The 13,104-nt window shown below is 45.4% G+C and overlaps 1 protein-coding gene across 3 annotated transcripts in view; it reads left to right on the top strand.

The window, feature by feature from the left end:
* LOC109856079 (protein bark beetle) overlaps positions 1 to 9,140 on the top strand; it is a 16,225-nt gene extending 7,085 nt beyond the window's left edge. For 2 of the 3 annotated variants that reach the window (XM_020430947.1, XM_020430948.1), the window contains exons 8-15: positions 205 to 358; positions 472 to 718; positions 819 to 1,204; positions 1,311 to 1,963; positions 2,052 to 2,511; positions 2,631 to 3,021; positions 3,091 to 7,739; positions 7,907 to 9,140. In XM_020430947.1, the coding sequence (XP_020286536.1) occupies positions 205 to 358; positions 472 to 718; positions 819 to 1,204; positions 1,311 to 1,963; positions 2,052 to 2,511; positions 2,631 to 3,021; positions 3,091 to 7,739; positions 7,907 to 8,701 (7,735 nt within the window). In that variant the 3' untranslated portion in view covers positions 8,702 to 9,140. Of the gene's footprint in view, positions 1 to 119; positions 359 to 471; positions 719 to 818; positions 1,205 to 1,310; positions 1,964 to 2,051; positions 2,512 to 2,630; positions 3,022 to 3,090; positions 7,740 to 7,906 lie in introns of all 3 variants that reach the window. The other variant, XM_020430949.1, reaches the window with a different exon arrangement.
* The last annotated feature ends 3,964 nt before the right edge of the window (positions 9,141 to 13,104 follow it).

Here is a 13,104-nt window from a genome sequence, read left to right on the forward strand (position 1 = left end):
GCACTGTGCAACACAACAAAGGTATGTAACGCGGTTTTTTTTTTTTTTTTTTTTTTTTTTAAGTGAAAAGATAAGTAAATCAAATCGAACAAATAAATCATCCGCGCGTTTATTTTCAGGATATGGAATTTACGTAAACAGCTCGTACGGAATGACGCACATTAACGACTGCACGGTACTCGAGAACGGAGCGGACGGCATAAAGTACGTGCACTCGGATGAGCGACCGGACGACAAGCTGGATCGCAGCGGCATTTACGATCTCTGCACTTTTCCCAAAACGGCCAGTCAGGTCTTTCCCGTCACCATATTCATGGAACAGACTAAATATTCTTCCAGAATAAAACAATGCACGCAGGTGAGTCATTTGCTCGCTGCCAAACCAAGCAACCGAGAAGTTGAATTTCGATGCTTCGCAAAACAAAATACATCGAAGTAAGTTTGTTAATTGGCGATAATTTGTTGCTGCAGCATCTTTTAACGTGGTCGAATCGCGTTCTGACAATGCACTTTCTTCAAATGAGAACCGACAGGAATGACAGCGCTGTCATCGAGGTGTACGATGGCGACAGGGAGGACAGACTTTTGGCTCGCGTTAAAGTCAGAAATGGCACGTTGCCGCAGAGCGTGACCTCGACGCGTGAGAATCTCTTTGTAAAGTTTATGGCGGATCCTCTGGCTAGCACAATCGTGTTCGTGCGATTATCTGCGGGTTACAGTAAGTATTATATTTCTTTCCAGGAATTTGTAACAAATTCGCTTTTGTCCGTAGAGAGATTGTAGTTGTTCTTTATATTGTAATTTCTCTCGTTCGACAGAAAAGACGTACGATCTCAATGTAACCGGCAGCACGATAACGAGCAACAACGGCCGCGGCATCGTCGCGGAGAAGCTAAGATCTGCTCTGCACATTCACGAGACCTCGGTGTCGAACAATCAACACGTGGCCGGCGTTCACGTGTTGGGCGGTGCGATGGACGTCAATATCACCGACAGTCGTATTTCGTTCAATCAGGGGGACGGTATTAACATTACCGTTACGGGCGGCAGTCGCAACGTGTCGCACAGCAGTGTGTCGTCCAACCGCGGTTACGGCTTCGCGGTGTGGCTGAACGACAGCTCCGCTACGGAATACGAGTATTTCAATCAAACAACAGTGATCGAGTACTCGCAAATATTATGCAACACAGACATCGGCATTCTGGTGCGTGAGAGTGTGGAATATTTAAATAATATATTTTTAAGAATTTTTTAATTGTTTTATAATTTAATATATATTTATATTGACGTTTTCTTTTTTTGGACGATAGGTCGGCAACGCAACCGGCAACTCGTACGTGAACATCACCGGCAATTGGTTCAATTCCAGTTCGGAAACGGCGTTGCAAGTGGAATCCAGTTGGAGGAGAGACAACGGATTGATGAAACTGCAGATCGGACACAATTCTTTCATACAGAACGCAAAACTGGGTATCAGACTGAGCCCGGCGCTCAATCTCGACGCTACGATAGAATACAATCACTTCGTGGATCAGTCGAATGGCGGAATTCTAATAAGAAATCCTCTCTACGAGGAATTCAACGTTTTGCCCGCAGAGATTGTGATTCGACACAACGAGTTTTACAACAATCGCGGCACTTTCGTGGTCAGCATCGGTTTGTCGCCCTACAGCGACGTGCAGAAGCTATTGTTCACGAGGAACTTCTTGCGAAACAATCGCGTTTGGGAGCTGTTTGACAATGGCGGTACGCCGAACGTCAAATTGATACCGCGCTCCAGAGTGGCCGCGGTCGTCGTCGTATCTTCGAGCAACGTTGAGGTTTTCCGTAACATCTTACAGAATCCCGAGTCGCGTTACGAAATCGGTTCTCATCTCGAAGATCAGAGCAAAGTTATCAATTGCACTTACAATTGGCTGGGATCTGGAGAGGAGAAGATAATATTTAATCGACTGTTTTACAGGTACTGTTACTTTTGAATATATTTTTAATACACATAGGATCTTGAGTTACAAAACGGCAAAGTAAAATTGTTAACTTTGACTCTTTAGGAAGGACAGATACAATCTCGCCAAGATCGAGTACTTACCCTACTTGCTGCACTCCAGCAATCCCGGCACGAACACCATAATTCCGAATCCGATGTTCGTGCCGCAATTTGTCACACCAGGCACGAATCTCGTCGGCGGAGAGGTCGACGGCCAGGAGGAATTAAAAGCTGGAGAGTACATCGTCGAGCGCGACATAAACGTGAGACCAGGCGGCAAGTTGATACTGCAACCGGGCGTGACGTTACGCTTCCCGCCGGCCGTGGGGATGATGGTTGCCGGCAAATTGGACGCGCGCGGCAAAGGACCCGGCAACATCCTGTTCACGCTCAAAGAGGAACTCGCTGTGACACCGAACAATGAGACTCATGAGGACGAAGTTATTATTAACCATATCGACGATGTGGAATCCGCGTCGGTGAGGCTTCTCGGTGGCAAAACGAATCTCGAAGGGAGACTGCAGGTAACTCGAACATATTTACATTCGGGGTGTAAATTCGAGCAACAGTTCATTATTACGCTTTTACTTTCTGATATTAAATAAAGTTTCAATCTGTAATAATTTGTTTTTGTTTTTCTAAGGTGAAAATTGGGAATAAATGGGGCACAGTGTGCAACTACGGCTGGACGATTCTGGACGCAGCCCTCGTTTGCCATCAATTGGGATTCATCCTCGACATTGAGAATTGGTTTATGGAACGATCGCAAATACCGAACGCGGGGATCAACGAGGATATACTTCTGAGCAACGTTCGGTGCACCAAGGACGACAACGACATAACGAAGTGTCGCGCGGAGAGAGAGCAGGATTTCGAGAACTCGTGCACTCATGCCAACGACGTGGGTGTTAGATGTTTGGAGGCGGCGTGGGCGGGTCTTAGATTGGGACCGTTGGCTCAAAGAAGCGATCTGCAATACGTGACCATTGAGAAAGCGGGTTTGCTAGACTACAAAACAAATTCATTCAAACCAGGTAAGTCCGTTACTTCTGCAATTGGTAGAATTCAAATTGTATAGATAACGTCGTGTTTTGTTTTAACAGCTTTGCAAATTGATTTTGCTCGTCATTCGCTGGACGGAGTCAGGGTCGTCAACAACCTGCAAGACGGGCTGGGAATTTTGTACTCGGACATATATTCGGCGGGCGCGATAAATACCGTAACCAACAGCGAGTTTTCCAATAACGGCGGAAGCGGCGTCAGTTTCAAGCAGCTGGGCATGAAGATAATCAATTCGCGCGTCGAGAACAACAAAGTCGCGGGAATAAAACACAATCCCGCTCTCTCGGCGGTTCAGCAAAGAGAATTTGCGGGATGGTTCTTGCAGACTCCGGACACCACGATAGATTCTCCGTACGATCCCGTCATTTTACCGGAAACGAACGAGAAGATCGAGCTCGAGAATGGAGAGACCAAGTACATCACAACGACCAAAGTAACCGGCCAGTCTGTACGACGTACTATTAACATCAGATGCACCACGTTGAGCTACGTCGTCGGAATTCAGTTGCTGAACCCGATAGAAAATCGCAGCACGGAACAAATTATAATTCACGATTCGCAGTATCTGAGCAAGACTCAGATAAGCTGGCACGTAAAACGGGATCTGAGCGTTTTCCCCGTTACATCCAGTTCCTACATGATCATCTTGGAGTACAGCAGCGGCGAAAACGCTCTTGGCGGTGTCGTAATGGCCGTTACGTCGATTTTATCTCCAACGCAGAATAAAGACTACAACAGAGATTACAAAGACAATAAAATCACCGGTCCTATTCCCACGTTGTTCGTCACAAAAACGAAAATTAAAGGCAATCAGAAAGGCATACTCGCGTACTACTACAATCGGTATTTGAACGAGATCGGCGATCATTTTCTGCGAAAAGCTAACGAGACCGTTCAGCTGATTGGTTGCGAGATATCGCACAATCGCGAGGAGGCTGTTTACGTTTACTCGCCGTACTGGAACATTTTCCAATCGAATCTGTCCGAGATATCGATACACATAAACAACAGTCTGATCATAGACAACGGCAAGGGCGTACATCAGTTCAGTCACGACGCCAGACACTCCAACAATCTTTTCCACTGGATAATGCAAGACAGCACTGTCGAGAGAAATCGCGGCGGCGGATTCGAGGTGTTGCTGCCGGACGTCTGGCAGTACAACGAGAACTTCACGCACTCCTTGTACTTCGGGAACACCACTTGGCGTAACAACGAGCAGTTTGGTTTCGTGGTGGACGGCCATTTCGCTCACCTCAACATGTCCTACAATCACTTCGACAGCAATCGTTGCAAAACCGGTCTGATATCGATACGCGGCATGGAGAAGAGGATCAAGATCGATAACAATCGCATCGAGGGCAACAGCGGTGCTTACATGGTCGAGTTCCGTGCGGACAGTCAGTCCGAGATTCTCGGCGATGTATACGCGCGCTTCTTCTACAACGAGGTCAAACGAAACACCTACGATCTCATCGGCATGGGGCCGCGTCGTACGTTCGACAATCCCAGCTACGTCGTCGGCTTCCACGGCATACAGAAGGTGGAAGTCATCAAGAATCTCTTCGGCGAGAACTCGTTGGATTACGAGTTACTGGCCGGCATCAGAACGGCCAAGATTAACAACGAGGTGGACGTTAGGGAGAATTGGTGGGGCACCGCCAACGACACTCTCATCAGACAAAGAATCTTCGATTTCGACGACTGGAACGATCACGCCGTGGCCAATTACAGACCGTACTTGATGAGAGACTCGCTGGACGCGCACATTTCCGCGAAGTGGCGCGTAAATCCGGAGACAATCGACTTGGACAATCTGGGCGGTCGTATAATCGATAATCTCTCGCTCTACGCGAGATCCGAGCCCTACGTTATACGTTCCGACATCACGATCATGCCGGAGGCCACTCTGCGCATCTATTCCGACGTTGTGATGGAATTCGCTCCCAACGTGGGAATCCTGGTTCTGGGAACTCTGAAAGCCGAGGGCGCGGTTGGTCACGAAATCGTAATGAGACCGATGAAGCGCACGGACGCGAGCGCGAGCTCCGCGTTCGCAAAACCGGCGCCGCTGAAGAATTCCGCCAATCTCGTCTCGATAACGGACGAGACGATCCGTCTGTGCAAGGACGGACGCTGCTCCACGTTGTATCACGAGGGATTTCTGGAGTACTTCAACGAGACGACTCTGCAGTGGATTCCCATATGCGACGATCGGTTTACCGAGCGCAACGCGGAAGTCGCTTGTCGACAACTCGGTCACGACACCCTCAACGTCTACGTGTCGTACGATCGCAGATACGAACTTCATCCCGGATCGTTGACGCGCGTGTGGTCCTGGCCCGAGCCGCTGCAGTGCTCCGGAAAGGAGCCGAGTCTCAAGGATTGCCAGATCAGACTGAACGGTCAGCTGTTCGGTCATCGTCACGAATGCCCGTGGGACGGAAAGTTCGTGTTTCTTCACTGCGGCAGACGAAATCTGGACGACGCGTACGATTATTGGGGCGGGATACGAATCGCGAACAGCGAGTTCGAGCATTCTCTTTACGAGCATCGCATCCACGACGTCGTGACTCACGAAACTCACAGACACGTCGAGTCGGTTCTCAAGTACATCAACATAACCGGCGCTGGAATTTTGCATTTCGAGAAATCGTCCGCCATACAGTCGATCATGAGATCTCCGGCGGTTGTGCACGTCACCATCGAGCAAAGCGCTTATCACGGAATCAACTTCGTGTCTCCTACGAACACGGTGGAATTGTTGTTCAACACGATCAACAACGTCCTGGGCAACGGCGTGAATATACTATCTCTGACGGGAGAAGGCCGCGAGGCGGACGAGAGCTCGTTCACACCCATCAAGGACCTCAATGTCCCTTATCACCTGTTCAGCTTGATCGACATGTGCGACACCACTAAGGAGATCACGATCGAGGAGCGCGTGATTGTCTATTACAAGTACGACAATTATCCGGTGAATTGCGTGAAGATCTTCCGTAGCACGGACGGAGCGAAACCGTTCGGATTCAGACTTTTGCAATTCAATCTTTACAACAACACCGGCAAACCAGGCCGTGCCGACGGTATTGTTTTGTACGACGGGGACATCTACAACATCACCTCCAAGAAGATTGGCCACTTGGAGGCAAACACTCCCGACGAGAAGAGACTGTTCAGAACGCGAAACCCCAGCCTCAGCGTGAGATTCTTCGCTAATGGCGCCAGCAACGTACACGGATTTATCGCGGAAATCGTGACTCTTCCGATATCCGCCATCGGATTCAATCGCGACGTTCAGCACAACGTGTCTTACTCCGTGATGTCGAACTGTCGCGAGGGCGCGATGAAGTACGCGAGCGCCGGCGAAGTGAACGCCATAATGACGATCGAGCGTAATCAGTTTGTCAACAATTGCGAGAAGCTGTACGGCAACTTTTCCACGTGCAAATCCGCGTTGTGGCTCGATGTTCAGAACACGCAGTCGCTTTACTTCAGAAACAACCTGGTGCGACGTAATCAAGGCGGATTGTCAATTCGCGCGGATTCGAGAGGTTCGGCAACGTCGCTCAAGGGATGGATTCACAACAATTTGTTCGCGGAAAATTTCAACAAGCCCGCGTTGTACGTCGAGGGTCGTCAGAGCAGTCCGTATCAGGAAGTGATCATATACAGAAATTATTTCACAAAGAACAACGCCCCGTACGACAACAATATTGTTCTTAAGCAAGTGGTCAGCAATATGACGCTCAATTATCTGCACGGAAACCTCGGCATGCATCTGTTGGAGATTTCGGGATTCGAAAAGGTGCGGTTGCCAATTTATCAGAGCACGTCTCACAACGGTTTTTACAAAAATTACGCGGTGGATCGCGAAGGTCGCAGCACCATAGTCGCCGGCACACCCGGGCAGCAATACGTCGACAACGTGTTCTTCAATCCCGACAACGATTACGAGATGCTCACCACAAATAGATCTCAACAGTTCAAGATATGGACAGCTCACGTGGACGCGCGACACAACTGGTGGGGATACAACGAGACCCTGGCGGTCGCGGGACGCATCAGGGATCGCGGGGACTCGCCTGAGCTGTTGGAGGTCGATTATCAACCCTTTCACATGAACAATAAGTCGGTGTTGAACGGCAAGTGTCCGCCCGCTTGGGATCTCGTCGGCGACACGTGCTACATCTTCATCGGTGCGCCCATGGACTTCTACAGCGCGCGGGATTTCTGCAGATTGGCGAACGCGTCGATGCCATTTATCATGGGGGATTATCGGGAGCTCTGGAGATTCGCGCGAAGACAGCAAGAACGATTAGATTATTCGGAACGTTTGTGGGTGCAGCAGTTGGAACGTGTGGATCAGTGCACGATCTTCACGTATCAGACCATTGAAATTGATCATTGCGCGCAACCCAATCCGTTCGTTTGCGAGATCGATCCGAAGGTCCACATCGATCCTCTGTCGTGGAGAAAGGATATCGTCGCGGTCGGAGTTCTGGGAGCGGCTGGTGTCGCGCTCGCGCTGCTCACCGCGGCGATAGCGCTGTGGGTTTCTAAATCGAAAAAACGCAAGATCGAGAGACTGGAGAGACGCAACTCCATCAGACAATCCATGCATTCTCTGCGTTCAATTGGCTCCACGTCCGGTTTCACTGAGCTTGCTTATCGGCGGAAACCAATCGCGGTAAATCCGATTGATGTGTAACTTTTAAAATTGAGATTGAATCGCGTGAATTGTATACACCAGTTGTTTCGTTTTCGCAATATTACGACAGTAGCGTTTAATTTATTTTCAGGAAAATGGAGAAGAAAGTTTTTATACAAACACGTTGTTTTTTTTTTTTTTTTCAGACCAAACAATCCACGGACACGCTGAATTCGAAGTCGCTCGATTACAAGCGTATGCTGAACGGCGGGAGTTTGGACTCGATGGACAAGTCCCAACTAAACTCATCGATAGAGGACAATCAGAGTTACGACGTGTACGAGGCTCACAATCCGCGATATTCGCCGAGCACGAGCGATTTCAAGGACGCGCAGAAATACGGCGCGGCGCAGAGCATCGACAATCCGGTTTTCGATCTGGCGTATCGCAACGAGGGATTTCGTAATCATTCGACTTTCGCGGCGAGAAACGACGTCGCCTCGAACTGGCCGTCGCAACCGAACGTGCGATCGACCTCGATGGACGAAAATCACATGATGGCCGATTCTAACGAGAATTCGTACATGAATAACGCGTCCACGTTGCCGTTGAATTCGAGTATGGCGTTCACCGATTCGATAAGCGAGCTGAAACGCGACATAGAGGCGTCATCGACCGCTTACGACCCCGTGGAATACGATTCGAGACGCACGGCCACGTTGACACCGAGCCAGGCGTCCGAGCCGGTTCCGGAGTACGCGTCTGACTTCCAGCCGCCGGTGCCGCCTCATCCCTATCACTACGAGGCCGAGAGCAGACCGAGAAGCGAGGCGCTGCTCGAGACCAACTTCGACACGGGCGAGGAGAAGCCGCTGCGATCGAAAAGCGAGGTGTTACTGGAGACCAATCTGGACGCGTTCCTAGTCAACGAGCCTACGGAACTTACGCAGTTGTCGGCGTCCGCGAGAAGCAAGAGTCAGCCGCTGGAAACGGCGATGTAGAGCTCTGAATTTTTACGACGGATATTCGCGTTGTCCGCAGTTCGGACGCGAACAGAAACATTGCGTGCCAAATATCTCCTGGCGATATAGACACTGCCAGCTACGACGTGTCGCACAATAAGAGATTTATCTAAATCGCTCACAATCGCTGCCGATTTACACGACACTGTGTGTGCCATTTCGAATGAAAACAGCACGAACCGAGAAAAGAACGCGATACGCACAATAAATAAAATGTTGCCTGCTGAACGAAGCAGTTGAACTTAGAAAAAATAACGTGACGCCAACACGAACGTTGTAGCTCATTGTTAAATAGAATCACTGATGAGAGTGTTCGTCTCTCGCGTCGACAAGAACTTACACAAAGGGTGCTTTCCAACTACGTACACAGGCGACACTGTGTAACACAGTGTCCATTAGTGTGAGAAAGAGCATATCAGTGTGTCTCACTCACACTAGTGGACACAGTGTCGCCTGTGTACGTAGTTGGAAAGCACCCAAAATCGTCCGACTGACGAGGTTTGATTAAGTTAATGCGATGACTCTTTGCGCACTTTATTTTGAATACAAAATAGCTGCGCGCTCGTTAACTCGAAACTTATATTGAAGTTTTACAGAATAAAAAAGACTCCACCGAAGTACGCTCGGTGATTGCCGTTATAAATATAAACACGCAAGTCCTGTATGAGACTCTAAATTGAAAATTGAATTTTGTTAAAATCTAAGACGTGTTTTGTGTACGTTGTCAAAAAAATTTACTGTTTTTTAATGTTGTTAAGAAACTTCGTATTATATTGAGATGTTGACAGTTCGATTGTACAAGATCGAAAGGGACGAGTGTGTATGAATTTTTTTTTATATATACATATATATATATATATATATACAAACGTCGTGTAAAGAAGATCTCATTCGTGATGGTCAGTCTTTTGTCTATGATAGCCGAGAGAGTGGCGTAGTATATAATAATAATAATACATTTGTCCACACTCGTGTGTTCCAAAGAAGACGGATCGTTATTTGTGTTACAACGACGTATTACTTAATCATAATTACGTCCAGAAAGCGGTATTTTTAATAATTAACCGCTAACTTAAGAGACTGTCGTTCATCGAGCGTGTATTTCTAAAAAGATAAAACTTATATAGTACCTTTTTTTTTTTATCAAAAAAAAAGTATATCATTGTTAAGAACTTTTTAATATACTGAATATTTATGATTAATCTAAATAGATTTTTTACTGTACATAAAAAAAAAATATATATATATATATACACATGTTAATGGAAAATTACAAATTAAATTTATAACATATATATATATATGCAAATGTATAAAATATTACAACACTAATATGATGACAAATATATTTATATTTGATTGGAGAAAGATTTTAAATCTTACTTAGAGAAAATTAAAAACGCGTAACTAAAGTCACGTGACAGGAAAGAGTAGAAAAACAACACGTGAAAATAACGTGACTGTAATTTATATTATATATAACATTAAATAATACATATTATACATATAATTTATTATATATTTATAATATTATACTTTATATTGTATTATATGTATTATATACATACTACAGTAATGTCACTGACCTCCGCTGCGCGACTTTGGCAGGATCACTGACCTCAGCCGCGCGGCCTTGGCGGGGTCATTGACCTCGGCCGCGCGGCCTTGGCGGGGTCACTGACCTCGGCCGCGCGGCCTTGGCGGGGTCACTGACCTCGACCGCGCGGCCTTGGCGGGGTCATTGACCTCGGCCGCGCGGCCTTGGCGGGGTCACTGACCTCGGCCGCGCGGCCTTGGCGGGGTCAATGACCTCGGTCGCGCGACTGCGGTGGAGTCACTGACCTCGGCCGCGCAACCGCGGCGGTGTTACTGACTTCGGTCACGTGATTACGGTATATATAATATTCTCTTTTTTACCCTTTTCCCTGTCACGTAACTTTAGTCACGTGTTGTTTTTTCACTTCTCTCTCTCACTATTTTTTGAGTTTGATTTTCATGCGTTATTTCTGACATTTCTCATATGTGTATTATATATATGGTTTATAAGACGTATATACTATCTGTCATCGCGGTAACAGATTGTGTTCACTGACAACACGTTAAATAAAAATAACAATAGCGTGCGCGTAGCGCGCGCCTGTGTTGTGCTAGTATGTAAAAAAAAGAATAATGGAAATTAATCAAGTGAACAAAAAAAAAAAGAAGAAAAACGAACAAATTTTTCACATTATTTACGATATTTATTCTTCACAGTGTGTATCAACGATTAGGAGTTACCACAAAGCGGTGATTTTGTAAATCATGTTGCGGATATACGGTATTACACTGCCAACAAGTGTGCCCGATGTCGTGCATAATTTTTTCTTCGCGAAGTATTAATAGATTATAACAAACAATCTTCACACCATTATGTGTATCTTCGCAAATATGCGGATATTTTTCTCCCTCACTTCACAATATGCTACTTGATTAGCTTTACCATCGTTTCCCGTAAGTAAGGTGATCTCACGCCAACTTGGTTTTATCGAAAACTTTTTATACAATATATATATATATATAATCCATGTATGTATATCTCTCTGCCTTTAGCAAAATATCCGTCCATACACGTAGGTTTAGCGCGAGCGATAATCGCCCTTCTAAGATGCGCAATAAGTAGATTAATCTGTTGATTCGCTATATGTGTTAACAAACAAACTCAATTAGCGAGAATTCGAAAGATTTTTTTTACATTAAGAAACGTGTGAATCTTTGCGTACGCTTGTTACCCTTCGGTAGAACGTGAGGGCATTTATGACGTCTAGTATATGTGTATGTGTGTGTGTGTGTGTGTGTGTGTATTGTATTTGATAACTATTTTACAAAATAAGAGCTTTAAAACTATAAAACGAGTTTTTAATTAAGGAATTTGTGTTGCGTCTCGTCCGTTCTCTTACTTGTGTAAATGACTGCCTAATGTGTGCGTGTGTGTGTGCGTGCGCGTGTGTGTGTATACTTTGCAGGAAAATAAATATAAATACAAACAATAAAAATATCGAACCACCAATAGTTTTTATGTAACATACAGATATAAAAATAACGAAAAACCACGCGACAGGACCTCAACTGTGGGTTGCAATACAGGATTTGGACAGGTCGGTTAATAAAAAACAAACCAATGGTGTTTTTTTTTTTTTTTCAAAAAAACAATATCGAATATATTAATATTAATATCGTCAATAACATAATTAAATATCAGGTTACTGTTCGTCGCAGCCGTTTTCTCGAACCGCTGAAATAAACGCGAGCACATTTTTTTTTTTTTGTAGAGTTGGGAGATTCTTTCCAACGTTTGCGTAAATAATTGAGAACGAAGAAAATTCCGCGCGCCACACTCGATGTGACTTTTTTAAATGCGATATTTTTTTTCTTTTTTTGTTTTTAACGCGTTATCAGCGAAACGGCTCCATTTCGATTCCGCGTCTCCCAGACGCGATTCACATTTCTTCGGTTCTGCTAGATATGTAAATCTTACAACATTACGGATATGTATGTTTTTTTTTTTTATAATTGTGTAAATATATATATATTATATTATATGTATATATATACAATTTTCTCTATTATATCTATGTATAAGGAGGAGCGGAGAGGCTCATGTCGAGATCGTCGGCAGGTACGGTCTCCGTTGCTTACCGATTGAATAACGATACGCGTTTTTATCACTATTTACATATGTGCTACGTTACGTATATACGCATATCGTGAGAGAGAGAGAGTAGAAAATTTATATAATCGCGCGCACATATCTGTATTGTTAATATCATTATTAACTGCGCGCTTTTCGAGAAATAAAAATGTTTTCACGTCCGGTTTCCACAATGGCACATACGTACAGGGTGTCTGAAAGATGTTGACACAGCCGCAAGATAGATCGGATCGGTCTGAACGGAAAAAAGTCACAATTGTGCAAAATTCGCAATATTTACTGAGTTATTAATTACTGAACGCGTGCGATAGTCCTTGACCTCGCGTTAATTATGACAATAACTCAATAAATATTGCGAATTTTGCAAAATGATAAAATGACCGACCGTTCCGTTCAGATCTACTCAATCTGTTATCGGTTGTGTCAATATTTTTCAGACTCTATTTTCAGATAGTGTATATTTTTTTTTGAATTTTAAATACGTAATGTATACAGAAAAAGACTTTGTCTTCCATGCGCGCTCGAGAACCTCAAATTGCATTGTCGAAACCGGGTCGTTGATCGTGTTACCTCAGCATACGGAGATGTACCTGTGTTTGATCTCTATTGCACAAGTTACAGGAGAGACATTAAATATAAAAACTATTGCACCAATCGTGCGTGATCACACGTACGGTAACGACAGCGAGCGACG

This window comes from Pseudomyrmex gracilis, unplaced genomic scaffold (genome assembly GCF_002006095.1).
Source record: "Pseudomyrmex gracilis isolate BER0280 unplaced genomic scaffold, ASM200609v1 scaffold_106, whole genome shotgun sequence".
Lineage (NCBI taxonomy): Eukaryota > Metazoa > Arthropoda > Insecta > Hymenoptera > Formicidae > Pseudomyrmex > Pseudomyrmex gracilis.